The sequence below is a fragment of the Phoxinus phoxinus genome, assembly GCF_949152265.1.
Source record: "Phoxinus phoxinus genome assembly, chromosome: 19".
NCBI lineage: Eukaryota > Metazoa > Chordata > Actinopteri > Cypriniformes > Leuciscidae > Phoxinus > Phoxinus phoxinus.
The window spans coordinates 26683162-26707428 of NC_136894.1; the positions used below are offsets into that span (position 1 = coordinate 26683162).

The window sequence follows — 24267 nt, forward strand, 5'->3', positions numbered from 1 at the left end:
AGCAAAGTCCAAGTGTCCACAAGAAACATCGCATTGATCCTATTCACATAGATTTGATGTTGTATACTAGTATTAAACCTGCACATTACTGTGAGGTCCAAAAATGTGTGAACGCGTATACATGGTTGGGTCATTCCTCTAAAATCCCGGAGAGTGCAGAGTACAGAGACTGACTCTTTCCAATTGTCTTGGTAGGAATTTTCATCCAAGTTAGATAACCAATCGAGCATAGATCCAGAGATGCCAATCGCAGCCAGTGCGAAGGTCAACGGTCTGCAATTTAATACATTAAATAGAGCAGACAGAGAGAAGACTGAATCAAGACTGATATCAAATCTTGATTAGTATGACCCTGCAGTGTGAGCTTCACTAGTAGAAGACTATATGTCATGATTCATTTGCAGTAAGTGCACCTCACTGCCATAGAGAAATACAGGCTACAATACAAAACCTAAAAGTGTTCTCCTGCTTACCGTTATCTAGGATGCTGTTATGTTTTATTGTTTCATATCTTTATCTCATATTGAAAAATCTTTAACAATTTAGATTTTTTTTTTTTGCATTCAACAAGAAAAGGCGCAATGGAATTTCTGAAATTAAGTTACAGAAGTGTTATTGATTTTATAGTAATAGATGGCCTGAGAAGAGTGTAAATAAGTCTATTCCTCACAGGCTATGCTGGTTGCAAAAAACGTGTTACAATTTGTTTAGAATCAGATATTTTCTGATTTATTTTAACTGTAAGAGAGCGAATAATATTTTGTTGATACCCATAAAGATGTTAAAAAAGTGTGCTTGTGTTTCTGTTGGTGTTGTTGAAAAAAAGAAGTGTGAAGGTAACACATAACTGGTGTTTCTGAGTCTGCTCTTTTTGTTACCCACCCCCTTTTTTTCAAACATTAGGGTTATTTAACCTAATCGTCTGCCCTGCTACCAAAGCTGTTAAGAAAACATCTCAACTAGGTAAATGTGTATTGTTTGCTTGGTATTTTCATTTTTGTATAGGAATTGTAAATTGTAAACTATTCATCTTTCTGTAAATGCTTAAAATGTCTTTTGGTACAATGTAGAATAAATACGTGTTAAATTAGAACACTTTAAATAATTATTTTCTATAAAATAAATTTTCCAAAAGTAGTCTCACTTCACCATGGGAATGTGCGTTTTCTGCTGGGCAGATGAGTGGATTTATTTAGTAGTTATTTAGGAGTTAAACAGGTCATGTTTTACTTGCATCAAAAGTTTGGACACACTTTGAATGCTAAATGTTTCTTGTTATCTTTGGAACCTTTTAGCAGCCTTCCACTTATAGACTTGAAAGTAGTATAAATTGTGCTATAAATATAATATGTACAGCCTGCATCCTTCTGGAGATGATTTTTACGTTGGGTGTCCAAATATTTCTTGATCAGTTATTAAATTTGAATCATTTTAATAATCTCTAATTTTCCTCTGTTTCAGTCTGCAGTACAAATGGCTCCTCTTCTGTTGCTCCTCTTTCTTCCTTTTGCCCTCTGTTGTGAAACGGTCCCCAACGCAGAGTGCAAGAAGCTTAATTTCGTGCCTGGGCATAATTTGGTGGGAGAAGGCTTTGATATTGTGCGGATGAAGACCACCGGAGCTTTTGTGGTGGATGTGGTTACCTACATGAATGGAGGAGGGCGTGGAAACTGCACTGTGTGTGAGAACTCACTACTCAACGAGAGACAAAAGGTGCCAGCTTCTGTGATGGACTGGCGCGTCAAGGTGCAGTGCCGTCACACCCTCAGTAGCAAGGTGTATGAATCGGCCAGCTCAGTTCTTGAGGAAACCACCAAATCACTCAGTGTCGGCTGGAAGGTTGGGCTGAGTGTGCCGATGGTGGCAGGTGCGTCTGTCGCTGGCACTCTTTCCAAGTCAGCCAGATTTGCAAAAACCCATTCAGCTCAAGACAAGTACTCCTTCACAGGCCACACCTTCTCCTGTCTCTATTACTCGTAAGTCCTGGTCGTATGTGAGTGTGCACTCTTAAAAATAAAGGAGTTTTATTGGCCTTCATTGGTTCCTTGAAGAAGCTTTAACATCAATGGAACCTTTCCAGGTTTTTCATAGTGGAAAAATGTTCTTAAGGTTATTCGAATGTTCTTTATAAAAAAAAAGATTAAAAAATGGTTCTTCTATATGGCATCGCTTTGAAAACACACTTTTTTTGTATGTGAAATTTAAGCCACTTGCAAATGTTTATTTTTAACCATGGCTGTTTTCTATTGTGATTGTTAATTGTATGTATATATATATATATATATATATATATATATATATATATATATATATACATATATATATATATATATATATATACATATATATATACATATATATTATTGAGAATAAGTAGGGGCGAAAAGCTAGTTTATGTAATGCCTGCATCTGTACTCGTCCAATCAATGCCGTTAACCTCATAAATAGGCAAATCAGGACATTAGCCCAGGGTTTACAAACGTACAGTGTGAAATTTCAAAACTTCACTACCCAGGGTTAACTATAAAATATAAATTATAAACTCTGTGGAAGTGTGCTTTTTTTATTGCACTGTAAAAACATAAAAGAGGTCATTGTGAGAATTTTTTTTTTTTTTGACAGAAATGAAAACAAGGCTGTGAGGGATAGAAGTACAGCATGTTCAATGGATTGTACTTTTGTTTAACAACAAGCCAGTTGTTCAGCTAATGAAACCCACCAAACTTACAGTAGATAACATCTCCATGAAACAGTTTTGCAAGTTGTAAAAAAAAAAAAAGTGATCTAGGACCTTTATGCAGTGCATGCTATTGTAAATACTGTCCCTCAGTCTCGTTTTCATCCGCCTAAAATTCCATATGCCGTCTAACCTAAGGTCTATAAAGTCACAATTACCTTTTTTAAACGGTTTAACTATTGCAGAACCAGGCTTTCATATTGAACAGTGTGATATGTGATATGTGTTATGTTACATTACATTACTAACATGAAGCATGAAAATCTTTTTTTCTTTCCATTCATCAGATTTCGTCTTCATGCTAGTCCACCAATGACCCGAGAATTTGCCGGTTCCATCAGTTCACTTCCTGCTAAATACGACAGCAAGTCCGAAGATGCATACAACCATTTTATTTCTATCTATGGAACACACTTCTTGCGGAGAGTCGACCTGGGCGGTCGCGTAAAGTCAACCACTGCTGTGAAGACCTGCCAGATTTCCATGTCAGGTCTGTCAGTACACGACGTGGGCATCTGCTTATCGAAAGAAGGGTCCGCCATCATTGAGGGTGTGAATGTGAGCGCGCAAGCAAAATTCTGCGCAGACAGGCAAAAGAAACTGGAGAACAAGAGCAGCTTCAGTGGCACCTTTTCCGACCGCGTCACGGAAATATTGGGCGGCAACGGTGAGCAGCAAGACATCCTCTTCAATCCAAGCGTCAATAATGGTTATGGCGTGTGGCTCAAGTCACTGAAGAAAATTCCTGGAGTGGTGTCCTACACCTTGAGCTCATTGCATATGCTCGTGAAAAATGACTTAGTTAGAAAAAAAAGTCTGCAAGATGCCATCAGCAAATACATCACAAAAAACGCAATATCAACCGCTTGCAGCAAAACCAGTTGCAAAGTGGGCCATCGTGACAAAAACTGCGCATGCAAATGCAGCGGTCATGCAAGAGTTGATAGTAACTGCTGTCCGAGTCAGCCAGGGGTGGCCACGTTGAAAGTGACCGTGAAGAGTGCTGAGGGATTATGGGGCGACTGGTTCTCTAAAACTGATGGTTATGTTAAAGTGTTCTACGAAAAGGCAAAGGCTACAACCCCTGTGATTCAGAACAACAACTTTCCTCAGTGGAACTTCCTGTTCGATGTTGGAACTGTGGATCTGAATAAAAAAGAGTGAGTAATTACTGTATATTCTCTAAAAAATAATATATGCTCTAAAAAAATCTGAGCAAACTTTCTGTAAATTTTCATGTTGTAAATTTTTTTAAACTTTAAATCCAAATAATTGTACATCATGTTCATGAACATCGTCTTCTTACAGGCACTTGAAATTTGAGGTGTGGGACCGTGACAACCGGTTTGATGATGATCGTTTGGGAAAGGGCTCTTTTATCCCAGAGCAAGGCAACAATGTGCCGAAGAAGTTTGCACTCAAGCACGGCTCTCTTTTGATCTCCTACACTGCAAAGTGTGGCCCAAGTCTTACAGGGTCATATTGTGAGAAATACGCTCCTACGCCGGGTGGTGATGGCACTCTAAATCATTACCAGTCATTTGGCAGAGAGCAGCCCATTGTGTTTAAAAAATCCAATGGCTTTACACGAAATCTGTCTTTCCTGTAATACAACAACTGTAGAATGTAAGGATACTATAAAATAGGAATGAACGGCCTTCTGAGATAACGCATTTATAAAAATTTCCATAGGCTATTTTAAGTATTTGGCAACGATTTACAGTGAAAATAGTTATCATAACTAAAATACCATTGACTTGATTTGAAGACAAATTTACAAAAGCTATTTTTTAATAGTATCTTTAGGAACTTGTATCTGATCTATTTAAGAACTTGTATCTTTATTTGATCTGATTCTTAAATTTTTTTGTTTCAATATATGGTTTACTTTGATAATTGTATGTGTATCTTATACAATCAGCAGACCTCAGTATTACATTTAAAACATGAATGCTTTCAGACTGATGCAATAAAAAAAAACTTGCTTGAAAAAAAAGTACATTTTGTCTCTAGTTTTCACTTTAGGCTGCTTATTTCAATCATTATGGGTGAAATGAGGTACTAGATTTGTGAACTATTATAACTATTAAAATGTAATTACAGAAAATAAAAGAAATAACAGAGAAAAGGTATAACTGATAAATAAGAAAAGTAAACATTTGTTGTAAATATTAAAAACACATGATTAGATGAAGTACAATTATGCATTGATGGTTCTAATGAAACGAGTCACATTCAACATGTCGAAAGATGAATATGGCATGAAGAAAGTGGTACCTGTCACCTTTCTAAATTAGATGATACAGATGGACCCTTTTCGCAGACATCAGCATCGTAAATCCAGCAAAGTTTTTTATATTTCATTTTTTTATTTTTTTATTGATGATGGGCCGTTGAATTGTTAAAAAAAATATGCACACCCGAGGTGGTAATGTTACTTTAATTTTGTGGCAAAAAAAAACATGAAAATAATTTGTTGTTTTTATCCTATTGTTTACTATATATTTTTGCTCGGTCAGTATCGTTGTGGGTTTTAGTTCTGTGGTCTGTAAAGACCTTTGAAATAGGCCTAACTGATATCATTTGGCGAAGTGATATGGACCTGTAATGCGGTCTAAACCTGCTGGATCTACTTTAGCCGTGCGTTTCCCTGAAAATAATTGCACACCTTGGAACGTTCGTAAACCAATCAGAATCAAGCATTCAACAGCCCTGTAGTACACTTACAACACTTTCTATTTTATTACCTTCGCATCAAAAAAAAAAAAAAAAAAAAAGAGTTGACGCTGGCTGCTGTGAGCGTGTTTCTAATACGACTGTGGGAGTGACGGTAAAATTGACGTGTTTCTCTCTTCTGAATGCCGTTATCGCTATTTTTTCCTCTTTTTTCAAAGTTGTGAAAACACTGTTGTGGAGGTTTTTTTTTTTAGCTATTTGAGAAAATGGGAACAAAATATATATTCATAGTCTCTCATTCAAGTTTACCCAACTATGAGGACTTCTGAGAAACCCAGAAATGTGAAAATGGTCAATTACAATGACAAATATTTTTCCCTGTGACTGCAGTCTTTCTGAACCAAACAGTGCCCCCTGTAGAACATATCATGCTTTACACAAGAAGCATCTCCTAAAGGCCTTCTGCTGTGTTCAGTTCAATAATTTAGGCCCAAACCTCCCTAAAACTGGTTCGTCATAATTACTATTGTTAAAGGCCTTATAAACATTAATCTGAATTTAACAAACTTCACATGCATATTGATGTTTGATGGGGTTTATAAGTGAAAAGCCTTGTGGTCAAATGGAAGTAGTGTGCTATATGAACCACCAAATTAATTAATTGCAAGCACTGGTGGTGCAGAGATGACTCACGAACATCTTCAATGTCATTAAAACCGCAATGACATTAAAATAGTATGTTGTGTATAGCCTACTGCACACATTTCTTCTTACAGAAACATTTGAACATTAGTGCAATTTTTTTTTACAAAACTGCTTTGTATATCTCTTCCCCTTAGATTGGGATGTCATATGGAGCCACTTGACACTCTTATCGCACTGGGGTTAGCAAAAAGGTGTTATATTCTTGACCATACTTTAAAACCAGTTCCCATAGTTCCCATATCTGAGCTCTGCCGGTCCAGGACAGTGAACTGGGGCACAAAGATGAACTGAAGATCCCTCCCACCCTGATCAATTGTTCCAGAAGCTTCCCTTTGGCTGATGTTTCAAGCAATCCAAACCAAGACCGATAGACAACCGCAGTGCCAACGCTGTATTCCTGCTCAACTCAACAGTTTAATAAGTCTCTGTCAAATTTGAACATTCACATATAGGCCTACACATATTCAAAGGACTTTAAAGTCAGAAATCCAAAATGAGTGTATTTACTTTTATAATGCATGTACTTTCCCTGCTCTTATGGTCTTTGCAATCTTTCATCAAAATGTAGTACTTTGTTCTTCCTATGAAACGACTTTCACAGATGCCATTATTGGTTACCAATACACGGGTTTCTGTGCAACGTCATCACACAGATGCGCGCGCATCTAAGAGGCAGAAAGCAACACTCTTTACGGCTATATCTAGCAGAAGCAGAGATGACGCGGAGCTGTTGTGCTGTAAACTAGCCTAAATGCATAGGGTATGTCAGGTTTTTATGATTCGCAAACTTAGTTGGACAATTTCATTCTAGTCAACTAACTAACGTTTTACATAATGTTATATTAATATGCAAATGAAACACAAGCAAACAGATCCAACTCTGAAATTGCAGTTTATTATTGAGTCAACAAGAATTTACAAACAATGCAAAATCTACGTTAATTACAATGTTCTTTTACAGAACTCGGCATAACATATAGCGGTCTTGCCTCTTGGATGCGCGCGCATCCGGTATTGTTTGTATACAAGAAACCTGTGTATAATGGCCATAAGTCTTAAAAAAATGTTTTAATTAAATATTATTTAAATTATTATTATTAATACTGATGCTCTATTAAGATAATTCATCCTCACATTAGAAACTTTCATAAGAAATCCCAAGACATTTCTAAAAATATATATGTTTAAATATATATGATAAGTTTATTTATTTTGCATGAAGATGTGCATATCACACTCTTCAAAGAAAACAAAAAAGTAACTTTGTTAGCAAATAGCTATGTAGGATTAGTCCATTTTTCTTCCGTTCATGTGTAAAAATGCTGAAAGGCACAAGCAGTCCCAGACAGAATTTGTTCAAAGTTAATGTAAATAATGTTATGTAATTTTATCAGAGATCTGATAATTTACAGCTGAGGCCATAAATGTTTAAAAATGGCATTCAAACATTACTAAATGGCTATTAATCACATGTAGGCTATCTTCAGATATCAAAAAAAGTAATCTTAATAAATGAATTGTAGGCTATTGGTATATACTTGAATTTGTTTAAAAAAAGAAAATAAGTGGTATTCCACATCACTCATTTTTGATAGATAAAACTGAGTCTCATTTTACATTTTGTTTACCCACTGACTGAACATTGCAGTTCTTTTGAAAATATGTCATTATAGTAAAAGCAGGCTGCTGCAATTCATGTTGACTTTAAAAACACCTGGATCACTTTATTTGTTATGTTCCCTACATTGCAGATTAATGTATTGACTGTATTAGCATGCATTTCTCTTTGTACACATCATAACAGTGACATTTGAGATCTGAGGTAAATTGTTACCTCACACTTATAGCTAATGGGGAATAAAATAGTTTCTGATTTTAAAGGTTTAAAATGCATTGAGATCGTATCTTTTTCCATGCGTACTACCCCCTTTCCCCTCCATTAGAATAAAACAGAACCGCATTGATTATTTCGTCAAGCCAACAAGAGGCTCCGGGTTTTGTATTCCGCCTAAAACAAACTACAGTTCCCTACTTATAATGGGGAACGTAGGTCAGTTACGCGATGCGGAGACACGCAGTACAGCAAGCGAGCGGGATGGGGGAGGGGCAGCAGGTAAAGTTAGACGGCGGCGCATGCGCAGAAGCGCTCCAGCCCTCTGCATCGCTCCCCTCCCCCCACCTCTTTTTTTTGCAGCATCAGTACCGCGTTCGGAATCGCATTCGTGTGCTGGAGTCAGAGCGCGCTGCGGGGCATCACTGCACCGCCACGGAGGACACACCATCACAGAACCGGGAACAGGGAAAAGGAAAAAAGGCGTGAAATAGTGCAGAGGGGAAGAACAGGGCGCTCTTTTTTTGAAATCACCGAAATCTGTGGGAAATTAAACAGGAGCCAGACATTTGCTAATAATAAATACACGAACGCAGCGGACATCTCAAGCGGTATTTTTGGCCAGCACGGCGGGGAAAAATGAAGGATCGCACGCAGGAACTACGAAGTGTAAGTCTTTATTTCTGATGCTTTATCGTTCATCTCCTCCCATATTCTCCGTCTCCTCACCGCAACCGGGCGTCAGCAGCTGACATCTCACTGCTGCTCGCTCACGGCTGAACATTTATGGGCATGGTACGGATTTCATACATTTTCCGATATTTTTTCTCCCCTTTATCTTTTTTCTTTACGCAATTACAAATGTAACCGTCTACCACAATACACATTATGCTTTTAATAGCGCTCTCACGCGAGCACTAGCTGTTCCATGTGCGATGGATCGATTTATCGATCAAATCCGGTTATATGGCGTAATTCGCGAAATGAGCCCCCCACATTAGCATGCACACAGACTACCTTTGATACATGTCGCCCAGGAGTGTGATCTAGAGTATAGACTGCTGCGGATAGTTAGGCAGTATCCTTACACTTATACGCACCATCCCAATATCTAATTCTATGATCACCACTATGATTAATTATTAATACTTTTTTTTTTTGTTAAACGCAAATGACATTCATCCGAACAGGTTCCCCCGTGTTCCGTACCCTATGAACTCTATTCAATTTTCCCTTCTGCACCAGAGGATTTTGAGTATCTTCACTAAAGCTCCATTCTGGTTACATGCAGGCTACATCTACATCGGACGCATTTGGATCATTGGATGGGATGTGCGATTATTGCAGCACACATTGTTCCGTTCTAAGCCCCTATATTAAATATGAAAGGGTGTAATATTGTTGCACGTATCGCCCAATTGAGCTAAACGAATACAACATGGCCGCCAAGGTATTTCTATTTGTAGTCGCGACGGTATAGCGACTTAATCATTTATTTATTTCATTTTTCAGTAATATCGAAGGTGGGCCTTAAAGCTTTAATGCGTCGCCCAACCTCCACGAATTTTCCGTCGCCAGAGATCAATGGAATATCGTAAAAGGAAACGCCTGAACCCAGTGCACTGCACTCATCAGTGTGTAGTGCGCTTTTGCAAGGGAGCGAAAGGGGTGGGGGTGAACGAGCGATATGTAGGCTACATTAACATGTTTGTAAAACAAAATATATCGTCAACTTCACAACCAAGCCCAAAGACGTGCATCTTTCTCGGGAGAGCCACTTGCTACATCATAAAAAGTCATTTGTACAAAACCTTTTGCGGAATCAGTCCAATACTTCTCTTATTCCCCTGGAGACTCGGAGCATCTGATATCAGCATTTGCTTATCAGACGAAACGTAGAAATGTAATCTACAGATAATTGGATTTACAGAATTCGCAATTATACGTGATGCGCGTGCAGACTCCCTAAAGCTGAGTGCTGTATGCTGGCGCTGCCACTGTGCTTTAAACATATATATCATTAGTCTAGCTTCATAAGGTGTTAATAGTTCAGCGCGAATCTGATGCGACATGATTGGGCAATAATCGAATTTTATGTAATCGTCAACATCACTGTGACGTAGGCTATTGGTCGCGCGGTGAGGGAAGTGTATGGGTTACTTGGACTGTGGGCGTGCGCAGGGCGAGCGTGTCTATGCATAGTGGAGACAAGCAAGGATAAATCAGACAGAATTCATTGACCTTGCCCCTTTCAATATTAGGTTTCATTTGAATAGGGGAGAGATCTGACATTAAATGAATGAGTAAGATTGAATGGGATAATTACAGCCTGAAGTATTTCTCATGAAATTGTGCTGGGAACGCATTATGCTCCACAGTGGCCAAAGCAAACCTTTTGGCTCCAAAAAAAAAAAAAAAAAAAAAAAAAAAAAAAGCAAAATAAATAAATAAAAAGGTAAAATAAAATGACACAAGGACTGTAGATTTATGACTTGCATCTGTACTCCAATGAAGACGTCACCATAACAGCCTTGTTCACATAATTAGCACACTTATTTTATTATGATTGCACTGACAACAGCCAGAAGGAACCTACAGAGAATTGAACAGAATATCAATGGCAGATCGTTTGATCCAGACAATAGACCTATGGATCTGGGGCTAGTTGTCGCATAGGAGAAGTTGTCACTCGGGCTATATCGCTGTAACTGTAAGGTTTGAGTCAGAAGTTAATTTAGACAATTGTGTACATTGGTTTCAAACACCTAGTTCAACATTTTTTTTTAAGAAAAATAATAATAAAAAAGTAGACATCAAAACATCCAAAGTGAAAGGTTAATGTATAACACACACACACACACACACACACACACACACACACACACACACACACACACACACACACACACACACACACACACACACACACACACACACACACACACACACACACACACACACACACACACACACACACACACACACTAACCTTTCAATTTTGATGTTTCATTGTTTTGTTTTTCATAACTCTCTTACTGTTAAAATATAGCCAGCAGAATTAATAGGCTGTTTAATGGCAGGTTCCACTGTGATAACTTAACATATAGTGTGACAACATGCCTGCTATATCACAAAAGGTCAATGTGTCTTGACTGAACTTTTTTCCTTGGCAGTGGAAATGTTCAAAAGCTTTTTTTTTTTGCAACCAAGACTTTAAGGCATCAGCCCATACTGAAACAGACTTTCAAAAATACATCTACCCTAAGAAATATTCACCAGAGTAAAATGTGTGACTCTCCTAATATATGATAATTCCATATCCTAAGCATCATATACGGTCTGCAACAGAGAAGTCTTTTCATGAGTAATGACATGTGTTGGCTGTGTCTTTTGAAAAGCGGATAGAGTTTATGTCAGCATTGGATCGTTAATGTGACAGATCAAGCAGGCAATAAATATGATTAAAAAGCATAACATCTGAAGAAAAATTGTTTAAAATCCTGATACTAAACATGCACAATGTATTGTTGTGCTTCACTGTGCCCTGTAATGTCCTTGAGAGAGGCAAGGTTGAATGTCTGTGTCTCTCAGCCTTTTTTTCTTTTTTTTCTTTGCCTCTCAGCTAACAGGCTTGAGAGGTAAAGTCATATTTAAGACTCCTAATTTAAATGATATAGGCAGTGAATTAAATGTGCATTGTTGAATGCGAAACAAGTTCTTGTTGGCCTTCAGAATATGATATTAAACGGATAGTTCAATCCAAAATGAAAATAGTTTCTTTCGTCTGCTGAACACAACAGAAGATATTCATTCCACAGAATAGCTTCTTTTATTTTCCACAGACAAAAAGTTACAAGGGTGAGTAAATGATGACAATTTTCATTTTTGAGTGAACTATTAAGAAGTCAGCCTGTCATGTAGACATGTTTCGCCAGACCCAAGCTAAAAGCCCAATAAGTTACAAGATATGTCTGGATTGTTAGCTTGTTAGTATAGGCTTAGTGTTTAAATATTGAAATGTTCAGAACACTGAATATTGGATTGAATATTAAAATTCATATATAGTTATATGACTGTACTGAAGGGCTTTCTCAGATCAGTTGAATGTAGGACGTGGTTTCCCACATGGTATGTATATTTCAGGTAGTTGGCTAATGAAGGGGTGAGAATATGCTAAATGTGGGGAAAATTTAATTTACTGTGCATCAAAATAAACGAACAAACAATATTTGTGTTGGAAGCCACTGTCTCTTGTTGAGTGATGAATACAGTATGTGTAGAGACTGAGCATAAAAATAATTTCTTTATCATAATCGTGATATGTTTTGCAATGAACATGATATCCAGATTATTGTTTGGTGAAAAACCGCAGGTGTGGACTGACTGGAAAGTTGGCAACCTAATATTAATTTACTCAGAAGCGCCAGGAAGGCAAAGACTATGTGACATCACATACTGTATTATCTTGCCCAGTTTTGTCCAGAAAAGGAGAGGTCAGACACATTGTGCTAATTGATATTAAATGAGTGCTAATAGAATCCACAGATACAATTCAGCTGCACCAATTATGACCATAAATAGGTTGTAAACTATAAACTCAATAACATATTTATGATTTGTTATCACAACTTTTTATCTTTTGTCAAATCAACTTCGATAAATAATGTGTGAAGATAACATACTATTTTTAGTTTCTGTTTATTAAACCATTCTTCTTCATTGTATTAACTCAAATTTTTAATTATAACAAACTCAAAATTTTAAGACAAGGTAACTTGCTTTTTTAAGTTAAACCAACATTTTTTTACAGTGTGGGTGCAGATGTGATATAGGCCTATTTGCTAAAAAAAAAAAGGAATAAAATGAACACACAAATATCACTTTTTTTGTAAGCTAAAAATGCTTCTGCATATCAGTAGGTTTATATAAAAATGGGGTCTAATTGATTGCATTTTTTTTAGAGATTTTATTAGAACAAACGCAGGGAATATGGAAACATAATGCTTAATATAACTAACTTAAAAAGTTTTTATTTTTAGTGTTCAGACACAGAAACGGATTGGATTGCCAATATTTAATTTATTTCGGAATCAACAAAAATGATTTTCTGGATCCCTGCTACCTTAATTAACCCCAAACCAAGCACTCATTTGTGACTATGATTGGTTGCTCACCTGTTAGATGCTCAAAATTGTTTTGTTTTTTAACGTGTGTGGTATTAATTCTCTGGACAGATGGAACAGAAGCAGGGAACCCCGGTAGCCGACGCGACACACAGAGAAAGCATCAGAATGATAAGCAGCGAGCAGCGCTACAGCTGACGGCAGCAAGAGCTGAGCTCATGGGGAAAGTGAACTCAGTGTGTGTCTTGTCAGCCGACGGGGCCGGAACAGGTAGATAATAATTGGCAGAGAGAGGGAGATGGGAATATACGGCTACATATGTGAAGCTGGCCGCTGCCCAACAACAGATGCAACAGATAGGTCAAGACAGGTCGCGGATGTGGCTGTGTCAGTGGGAAACGGGAAGAGTGAAGCACTGCGGGAATCAAACTGCAGTAAGGTTAGAGAGGGAAGTGGAATTTCCCCAAATCTCAGAAAAAGGCGGAATGGGAAGAGGTAGAGAGTGGAGAAAAGAAAAAGGGATAAGCGGTGGAGGCCACAGGTACTGTAACAGATGGAGAGTAAATGAGATGCATCATAAAGACATGTGGTTAGGAGATAAATAAAGGTTTAAGGATTCAGTTGTGGGGTTTTTGCACTAAATGTACACTGGGTAGATTTGCTGATCCACAGGAATTGGGTAAAACTGCTTTGTAATACTGTAAAATGAATTTTGAACCTAAACCGATTTGGTTGGCTCTTTTTGCATATATAAAAAGCTCAGCGGTAGGTAGTGAAGTGAGGATGCTCAGAGATTATGCTAGAAAATAGTACAGATTATAATGACATTGTTAGTGATTTGTAACTGAAAACTGGGACTGAATGATACAGGCAAGTAGTTAAAAGGCTTAAATGTTCAAGTAGTTGAAGGACTGTCAGGGGATTCTTTACAGTCTAAAACCAGATTTAGAAGAAATGTGGCAATGGATGCACCCTATACATGCTAATGCACTTTGTCAATAATCTATAGTGTAGGACTGTAAAACCTTTTTATATTGAAACAAATCAAAGTTTTTGATCTGCTATAAATACATTTCACATAAGTACACACTTAAGTGGCACTTTAATCCTGAATGAAAGATCTGGATTCAGTCTTGAAGATTTCTACAAGATATGAAGATATCTGCTAGCATGTTAGCTTGCAGTATTATATACGTCTGGCTGATACCTCACACTAACTTTAACATTTAATAAAAAAATAAAATACAGAGTATATATATTTGGTATCAAGCATGCTTAGTGGATTTATGAGCTACACAGCGACCCCTGCAGGTCATCCAACCACTGACCACTGAAAATAGCTATAGTAGGCTTTTACTCTACTGGTAAGTTCTGGATGCTAGCTTTGTTGGGATGGGAGTTGTAAGATCCATTACGAATCGGATTTCTTATAGCGTTTCTTATTCGTTAATGATTTTATGAATAGTTTTATTAGTACTTGAATAGTAATTTTACCTAATTATGAGCTTAAACATTAAAAACAATAACATTTGAATGTATTTATTTTCTTTTAATTTGAAGCAATCTCTTTTGGGTTGAGTTTCTTGAGTTTCAGATTTTTTTTTTTTTGTTGACCAATTCAGAACCAGCTTAATGACTCAAAAGAGTAATTTCTTTGCAAATCAGGCAACACTGGTATGTTTGTGAGGACAATGCAATAGAAAGCTGGTTGTCTATCTGTTGTACTCACATCTCTCTCTCTCTCTCTCTCTCTCTCTCTCTCTCTCTCTCTCAGATTCATAAGAGCAGTGCAGGAAACATTGTCATGGTACTTTTAGTGCTTAAGATTGATGTGTATAGGATGTCCTCCCCTATAGTTTCTCAAATTAAGACCTGGACAGTGGACACATAATAGCATCCAAGGAATAGTTTAATCTGTCATATACTCACCCTTATATCATTCCAAACCAATATAACTTTATATTTTTTCTCCTAATCACTCTGATTGCTGTTGCTATTTTTGTACCGATGTGCTGGTTGCTCTTTTCCATGATGTTACAATTAATGTGGACTGATGCTTTCAAACTTAAAAAAAGGATGCAAAGGCACAAGGTGTCATAATAGTCTTAAATTTCAGTCTGTTCCTGCAACAAAGCTACATTATGGATTCAGAGACCAGCACATTCTTCAAAACTTATTTTGTGTTCCACAGAAGAAAGTCAGTCATAGAGGTTTGAAACAACATAAGGGTGAGTAAATGATTTTGAATTTTAATTTCTGATTGGCCAGTTCCTTTAATCTGTCTAAACATATGGCGCCCACTGAAGTAATTGGATTTTTTTTTTTTTTTCTTGAATGGTTGCACCACCATTAGCAGTCTTGGCAATTACTGAAGAATTTGAAGAGGGAGGTCCTGTCAATAACAGCATTAGTATTGATCCATTCTTTTATTGATCCATTTCCCTCAATTTTTGGGCTTTTGAAGAACTACAGACAAATGCAAAAAGGGATTGAATTGCAATGCAATTTTTGGAAATATTGACTCCAATATGATTAAGGTCAACAAAGACCTGACTATGGGAAAAGTGCATGATGAATATAAATTGAAGTTGCAGATGAACAAATGTTCATATGACCTTCTACTAAACTATATTTCACTCACATTTTGCTTAGTCATGGTCAAAGTAAAGCACTGATTGCCTCATAAAACACTGTGAATGAACATCTGCAAAGCATCATCCATGATATTGCGTCTGTGGCACATTTTTCACACCATGTAATGGAAAATTCATAATAGACCAGGATAATCTTTTGTAAGCGACGTCAAGCATCAACATCAAGCAAGTTAGACTGAGGTCAGGCTGCATGGGCTTTCAATTTCATTAAGACTGAATCACAGTTTTCCCTTTCTGACCAGCTCTGATTTAATTCCTTTTAGTCATGCCCACAAAATACCGCCCTGATGGGTCATTTCAATAGATCGGCAAGATTTGCCATGATTTAAAAGTTACAGGGTGGATTTATGCTTTAAATTGACTGCGGACAGAGAATGAGTCAGCAAGTTTCTTGTACATTCTCCAGAGGCTTGCTGTCATTTGAAGCAGATAGTTATTTTTCATACCAGAGTCATTATTGACTAATGTGAAAAGGCAGAGGCTATTCCAATGGGAAACAGAAAGCGGTTTTATCAGTACTGGTATGTGGTCGAGATGTCAGTCCCAATCGCACCTTTTTGTGTTTCTAAGAAGTGTCTGTTTCTTTGGAGCTGCTGCCACATTTCATGATCTTATTAACATTTCTGATTTTACTGACACTATTGTGAATATCATCAAAATATTTTTTTGCATGATTTGTTTCCTTATATAAAAAAAAGGGCCCTATTTTAACGTTCTGAAACGCAAGTATCAAACGCGAAACGCAAGTAACTTTGTGTGCGGATCTCGGGTGCTGTTGTAATTATACCGGCGGGATAAATGACTCTTGTGCCCGACGCAAATCTAAAAGGGGTTGGTCTGAAGTAGCTTCATTACTCATAGGTGTGGTTTGGGTGTAACATGCAATAAACCAATCAGAGCGTCTCATGGGAATCTCACATTCCCTTTAAGAGCAGGCGCGCTTGTTCCATGTCAGATTGCTATTATAACGGCGTATTTGCCAGGCGCACGCAACTTACATGATGGTAAAGGTGATTTCGCAGTCTTCAGAATTTTGTTTCCTGGTTCTTGACGGACAACCCACTTTGTCGATGTCCTTATATACTTATGTGTCTTGCCACTAGTGATCAAGCAGGTTTAATCTGTCATTACTACAATTAGCCTGAATAATTTGGGTAAATGTGTAAGCTAGATTTATGCCTATTTTTTCACATCTTCATGGACTTGATTGGACCAATGATTTCCCTCGTGTGGTAATATTTTTCCATGTAATTATGTATGGTTTGTAAAAATGGGAACTGCTGCGTCTGTGTAGATGAGAGAAGCAAAGTATATGCGCGTTGTGCACACGCTACATTATGGCCACGTATGCAGCCTTAAAATAGCATCTGAATAACGCGCCACTGACTTTAGACTATAGGTTTTTCCTGGTAAGTTTGCGCTGGAACACGCCTCCTCTTTTCGCTGAACCGCCCCCGGGAATGCAAATTCATTCCCTAATTTACCGACGTGCGTCTGTGGAGGGAAAAGTCCGCTGTGCGTCGGTTGCAAAATAGGAATGATACATACGTGGGTGTACAAAGTGGCCAATATACATAGGGCCCAATATGTTCAAGGACATGATTAATAGTTTACCCAAGCTGACATGTTGTGTTATAGACTTTCCTGGACACAGCTTCTGTGACATACAAGCTGTTGTTATTCATACATTTCATAACATTTGATAAGACTATCAATTTATTATAATCAATTATAAAACAAGCCATGCTTTGCAAGAACTATCACTTTGTTAAGAATAATATTGGTTGCGTGGCACATGCAATATGATTCAGTAGCAAGAATCATGCTAATCAAAACCTTATCTCTGGTTTTCTTTTGTAATTTGTACAGTTCTCTCCATGGATTTTTCTGAAGAGTATAGAGCAATGATTCAGAAGCAGTGTTGTTTAAAACACTTAAAAAACATGTTTTAACCAACACTGCAATACGGGACATTTTGTTGATTGCTGGTTTCTAATTTTGTGTTTGTTTATTTTTTTTGCAGTTTTGTGCTGCACTAACCCCGCCCACTGTAAAATCTCATTGGTCCAAAATAACATTTATTTTAGCTATACATTAAACATCTAATATCTTCATTCTAACATCATACACCATTTTTACGGATATCAAATTCTGCTGCTGTAAAGTTTATTATATTATTCATTTTCTTAATTTTAAAACCGTAGAAGGATTTTTTACAGTTTTGGTCATTTCTCATTTTTTAATGAAGAAGTTGTGCAGCCCTAGTTAAATAGCCTTTGATTCGTTTTTGGATTGTGATTTATGGTCTTTTATTTAGGCTTGTTCACATCTGCCTCAATTGATTTCTAATGGCACGAGGTTACTCAAATGACCATATATAGCCTATGCTTTTAGTTCTTTGACAAATGACTCATCAACTGTCTATTTAGTTTCTTCTTGTTATTAGCCTCGGTTTATAGCTCAATTGAACTGGGAATAACCCTGTCCCTTGGGTGGAGAGAAGGACATAATGCACCAGACAACACAAAATACACAATATAATGCCTCTTCCTCATCTTTTATACACAGTTCTTGCCCATTTTTTGTTTTTACAGCCACAACTTTTCCCTTAAATGGAAGGTTCCCTTGAAGGAACTTGGATATTGCTAGACATGATGCAAAATTGTATGCAGTAATTATATATTGCATTGCCATAATTAAGCATATAATCTAATAAAATTATAAATTGAATGTGATAGATTGAGGATAAATGAAACCATGTTTTGCAAGAACTATCACTTTTCTATGAATAATACTGGTTGCATGACACATGCGATGTGGTTTAATAACAACCATCATGCTAATCTTAATATTGTCATCTCTTGATAAAATCTTTCCATGCTGTTTTTTTTCTTCTTGTATTTTCTACAGTTCTCAGTCTCATGACGGAACACACATCATTCATTGTTGCTAGATGTGATGCAAAATTTAATGCCATTCCTCAAATGTTTTATATCCCATAATGCACCATTATATCGAAAGAATCCACGGGTTAGGGCAGGAATGTGATTTACTTCCACTTTGGAAATATAATCACATTTTCCACCACTTCTCGCGGTTCCTCATGTTTGTCAACAGAAACTAATGCAGTATTATGAGGCTAAAGGAGGTTACTGTCTAACGCTGTAAGGACTTCTGATGCCTGTGGCCAATGGCCATCCTCAGCGCAGATGGGCCAACGGCAGGGATGCAGGATTATGACACTTCTGCATTACCCCCACACCTGATTTTTTTACTGCATTATTCCGCGAGAACCCGGCACCGATTCAAGTGAAAATTTCCGAGAGCCTGCCGTATACTGCTAGTGAATGTCCTCGTCACCTGCTTGGAACGGGATACTTTTTTTAAACGTCCTTTTCCGGTGACAACTTATTCCGCATCATTCTGGCCCCCCTCCCCCATCACTCTCTCTTTCCCTGTGGAGGTCTGTCTCTCTCCCCATCCCCCTCTCATTGCACTTTCCTGACCCTCCCCCTACAGCTGCACACTTATTCCTCTTGATTCTCCCTGCCACACACTCATACACGCTTGCTTTCGCATCCTTAAGCATACTCACTATTGCTCGATTCCTGCCAAGGGCTTTTTTTTCTAATCGCAATGTGGGTAAATAAATCAAAGTATGAAAAAGCTGAGAGTGACACACATTCATTCCGTGGAAAGCACCACTTGAGCAATTCAGCGTGTTCTGAAACTTATGAATGCGGGCAATTTTTTTTTTTTGTAAAATAAAGAATGAAAAAAATAACAATTAAGTATTTCATAAGAGGCATATCTATGCACATTTTTTATTAGTATTGTTAATAATATTTTCAAATGAACTAAAGCAGCATTTGATACCTCATATTTAAGCTTTTGGGAGTGTGAAACTTTTATATCATTGCTGAAGCTTTTCTATTATTTTCATGAAGTAGCCTATATTGTGAAAGTCAACTATTAAGAGCAAAAGTAAGATATTTGGTGACATATTATTAAAACAATGTACACATGTACCGATAGGGCATAAATGGCCAAATCGTGTTTGTATGCGTGTTTGTATTCCAATCACTGCGTGGGTACGACTATGCCTGCAGTATATTGTGTGGACAGTTTTATTGCAGGGACAATGTCATGTCCTCTCTGCTGCACACCACCCACCAGTCTTTAACACCGCCAATAAAACAACTAAAACAAAATGGCTTCCTGTCTAGTTATGGTACAGCTGGTTTGCAAAATATACCATTAAAACCAGCAAGTCAGGAAATGTGAATATTTCACTATATTTGTTTCATTTTTGGTAATTGTACACTAGGTGGGATATAAATTCTGGCCCACTAAAGTAACCTAATAGATGCAGTCTAGCTAAATCACTTGACGAAATCAGTGACAACAAAGCCAACAAATTTAATTTGATCTTGACAGCATAAAGGGGAGGCCCTGCATAATTTAAAGGTAAATATAAGGGTGGGATCTGGATTCATATACTCGGACTAAGTTCCTATTAGTGCATCACTCTGGCAATATCAAGATCATGGGCTCGATTCCCAAGGAAGGCATGAACCCTAAGTGTAATGTAAGTCACTTTGGATAGAAGCATCTGCCAAATGCATATATGTACGTTCTCCATCTCAGACTTTCTATGTAGGTGAGTCAATTACCTGAGCTAACTACCTCCTGAGGTTCATGGTGAAATAGGGCAACAGGGTGCCACTGGGATTTCTCACAATCTGATTCCGAAATCATAATAGTATAAGCCCTACAAATTAAGTAAAAATGGCGAGGCGATACAAATGATACAAATGTTAAATGTATCTGGAACAAGCAGCATATGTTGACTTTTGAATGCTTGTTCACTTGTTGTCCCAAATGCAAGCTTGCCTTCTTTGAAGCTGGTTGACAATGGGACTCTTGATGGCTAAAATAATTAAGAAGTATAATTATAGACCAGTATAATTAATTGAATAACAATTTCTGGTAACACTTTATTTCAGTGGTCAACTTTAGACATTCTACTACTAACTATAAGTAACTTTGCAACTACATGTCAACTAACTCACATTAGTTAGTCTAAAGTGGACCATCAAAATAAAGTATTACTGGTTACATTTTATTTTACAGAATGTGTACTTACAGTGTAGTTACCCAAGAAAGTACTGGTAATATAATGCATAGGTTAAGGTTAGGTTTAGGGTTAGTACCTAGTTATAAGTATATAGTATGTACATGCGGAACAGGACTGTAAAATAAAGTACGAAAGGTATACTTAATTTTCCGTGTTCAAGCGCATAAGTCTTTCAAAGTATGCTCCATTTGGCTGTGAGTGTGGAAAGATGCATTCACGCATGCGCACTATCTAATGCACTCGAGTCACTTGCACATGCGCTGTTGTACGCACACCGTCCTCACAGACACAAAAATTGGGCTGCACGCGGACAGTGTTCGAGGACCTCCGCGAACCCTCACGATGACAAAAATTAATGACGAAAATGACGTCACATGGACAGTGATCAGACCATTACGTAATACGGAGGCCCGAAGTATACTTTGGGTTTTAGACATTGATATATTAGACATGATATTCAAAATGAGTCATGTACAGCCGTATGTCTGCATACTTTGTCTCCATGTGCTGAATCATCAGCATTGTATTAGCCACTTCTCTAGACAGATGATGTTGGAGCATGCACATGCTCATCATGCAACATAATCTTCCTTACTTTTCATACATTTTTTCATCTTAAGCCATAGCAGCTACTTATGTTCGACATTTTCCTAAGTATCTTTTGCCCTTAATTAGCTTTCACACTGTATTAAGGTGGTTTTTAACTGGTGGGCTGCAGATCTGTTCTGATTGGTAATAAACTTCAGGTCAGGCATAGTCGTAATTCATTGTGTTTGTTAAAATGATGACGTCTTTCATTGAAAATACCAAGATAATCCAAATAAAATGTTCATAAAATATACAGTTTCCCCTCACAGCTGTGCTTAGGTTTTGTCTCCCTGTGGCCTGTACAAGCATAATATTAAAATAATTTAATAATGTCCATGTATTTATTTTTTTAAGTAGCCGTGTAACAAGCAGGGTAATGTACAGTCATGGACGGTCATTGGCAAAACAGACGCTCGGGGTGGTACAAGACCAGATCCTGAACACCCTGTCTGGGTTTATTTTGCGATAATGGCCCTCTGATTGTATAATATCCCTGGCTTAAAACCAATCTCAGACATTTGCTGTGTACCCAAATAGACTATAATGACCTTGGGTTGCTTATGCTGTAGTTTTGCAGAGGATCTGTCATAAGGCTGGCAATGAGTAGATGTGACATATCCCCGAGCATACAGTGGTGCTCTTTTTAAAAAGAAAAGCCAATATGTGAAAAACAACACTATCAGGGTTCTTTATATATCTATATTTGATATTTGGATTGCAAAGAAGGAAATGTAAAATTTTCCTATATTGAACCATAAAGTATTGGACCATAAAAATTAGTTTCTTTTTTTTTTTTTAAGAACTGGTCAAATGAATACCCCGAATGCATTGCAAGTCGCTTTGGATATAATTCAGAAATGTACAAATAATCTGCCTTAAGGAAGGCAGGTTTTGTGTTCACATGACCCCGATATGACTCTCTTCCTTGTGTGCAAAAACAGCTAGACAACTAGCAGAATGCCTTTCATCTAAAGATGTGTTTTAAAAGCTGGACTATTTTAAGTTGTGAAACGCCCCACAAATAGCATGAGATGCAATAAAATGGTCAAATGCAACAGGATGCTTTCAGTACGCTAACTATATAGATCACTGCTAAAAATATCAAAATATAAATTTACATGAATACTGTTAAATGTTGTTCATTTCAGCCAAAGAATCCTGAAAAGTTTTCCACAAAAATATTAAGCAGCACAACTGTTTATTAACATTGACACTAATAAGAAATGTTTCTTGAGCAGCAAATCATCATATTAGAATGATTTCTGGAGGATCATGTGACACTGACGACTGGAGTAATGATGCTGATTCTGCTTTGCCATCCCAAGAATAAAATACATATTAAATATATAGATAAATAGGTAAGATATATATATATATTTCTTATAAAATCTAGATAAACCTCAACATTTTTGTATTCTGTTGTTTGATGACTAATAATAACTTCAAGTAATTTCAACCATGTATAAATCTCCATTTCCATTTTCCAGGCTAATATATTTTGAGGTAGTATCAAATATATCTCAAATATATCAAATTCTCTAAAATGTCTCCTCTTGTTTTAGCAGAGAATCCCTTCTTGTCACTCAGCAACAAAAGGGATGAAAGCAGATATGAATTGTTTATTGCTGTCCCACTGTGACCCTTGTCTAACATCGTAGGAGATTTATTGTATCCAAACTCTTTCCCCTGACCTTATCTGTGCTATCCAGCTTTGTAGACACAGAATGTGTCTTCCCCCAAAAAAAGGCAACAACATGTGCAGAATCTTCCATCATCACACCCACACACTAACCACACTGGTAGGAGGCTTCAGTGGCACAACTCAGCACTTAAATTCAGTAATCCACCAGGCCTCTCCTTCTCCTCCTGAAATCTGTTGCTATAGAATTTTTTGTGAAGGTCATTAGCGACTGATATTGCGGTACCGTAGACATACAGCACAGGGGACCAGCGGCAGAGCCACTCCCCGTGAAAGCAGATGCTGGGGGGGGGCAGGGAGGGCAGGGATCGGGAAGGGAGCGGCCAGATAAGGGCAGAAGCAGGCGAGTAAACATTAGCACGGCTGATGAGACAACACACAGGCCGCTTTCTGTTACTATTTCATTGTGCTTTGACATGCAATCCTCGTCACAGGGAAATGCATAGAATCTGATAGCTAAACCAGAAACGGCTAGCTAAAATGTTGACTATGCAATTGTCAGTAAGCTAAAAGCATCAGACATTTCACCTTTGCTCAAGGGGGAAGGGACTTTATTGCCATTATCTGATGACGGGAGAGCGAAAATAGCCTCTGCATGAATTAAATGATGTTAGCTGGAGATAGACAGGCTGATGCATCAATCACCCGACAGGCAGACAGTTATGTCTAGCATAGCTCTATACTGTAGAAATATCTAAGATTAAAAACATTCAGCTCAAGAAATAGCCAGTTGTCAATCACCTAAATGTATTCTTGTAAATTTATGTCAACCAAATCAGCGCCAGTGTACGAATTGGACCTTTTTGCACCCACCGCATTGGCTTTTTTAGCAGCTATTGTATTTTTTCTATTCAAATATAATATATCATATATTATTATATCGCGCCAAAGCACAAACATTCACCTTCCATTTTTTGCCCATAGAGTAATGGAGGAATAATGCCATTTATCCATATACTATCTATTACTTTTAAAAGGAACACTTTATGGTCTGCCCAAGGCTAAAAATAATAAATAATTATTTTTGACTACTATATTTATAACTGTCCTTTTTATAGACATAATAGGTGCTTAAGATGACATTAGACAAATATTATTGTCGTTTTTTACTTTGCGT

The 24267-nt window shown here is 37.4% G+C and overlaps 2 protein-coding genes and 1 long non-coding RNA gene across 3 annotated transcripts in view; all 3 read left to right on the forward strand.

The window, feature by feature from the left end:
* Positions 1-24267, forward strand: part of LOC306986670 — a 392716-nt gene that overhangs the window by 133994 nt on the left and 234455 nt on the right. The window lies entirely within an intron of this gene.
* Positions 927-4725, forward strand: prf1.3 (perforin 1.3). Its single transcript, XM_079589790.1, has 4 exons — positions 927-963; positions 1462-1976; positions 3025-3897; positions 4046-4725. Exons 2-4 carry the CDS (start codon positions 1474-1476, stop codon positions 4344-4346), a joined length of 1677 nt encoding a protein of 558 aa, XP_079445916.1. The 5' UTR covers positions 927-963; positions 1462-1473; the 3' UTR covers positions 4347-4725.
* The window catches only part of stx1b (syntaxin 1B), a 42533-nt gene continuing 26561 nt past the window's right edge, over positions 8296-24267 (forward strand). The window contains exon 1 of the mRNA XM_079589792.1: positions 8296-8618. Within this exon, the coding sequence (XP_079445918.1) occupies positions 8589-8618 (30 nt within the window). The 5' untranslated portion in view covers positions 8296-8588. The remainder of the gene's footprint in view (positions 8619-24267) is intronic.

Coding starts and splice junctions, on each gene's coding strand:
- prf1.3 (XM_079589790.1), top strand. CDS start 1,474: ATGGCTCCTCTTCTGTTGCTCCTCTTTCTTCCTTTTGCCCTCTGTTGT. Junction 1,977..3,024: donor TTCTCCTGTCTCTATTACTC/GTAAGTCCTGGT, acceptor TCCATTCATCAG/ATTTCGTCTTCATGCTAGTC. Junction 3,898..4,045: donor GTGGATCTGAATAAAAAAGA/GTGAGTAATTAC, acceptor GTCTTCTTACAG/GCACTTGAAATTTGAGGTGT.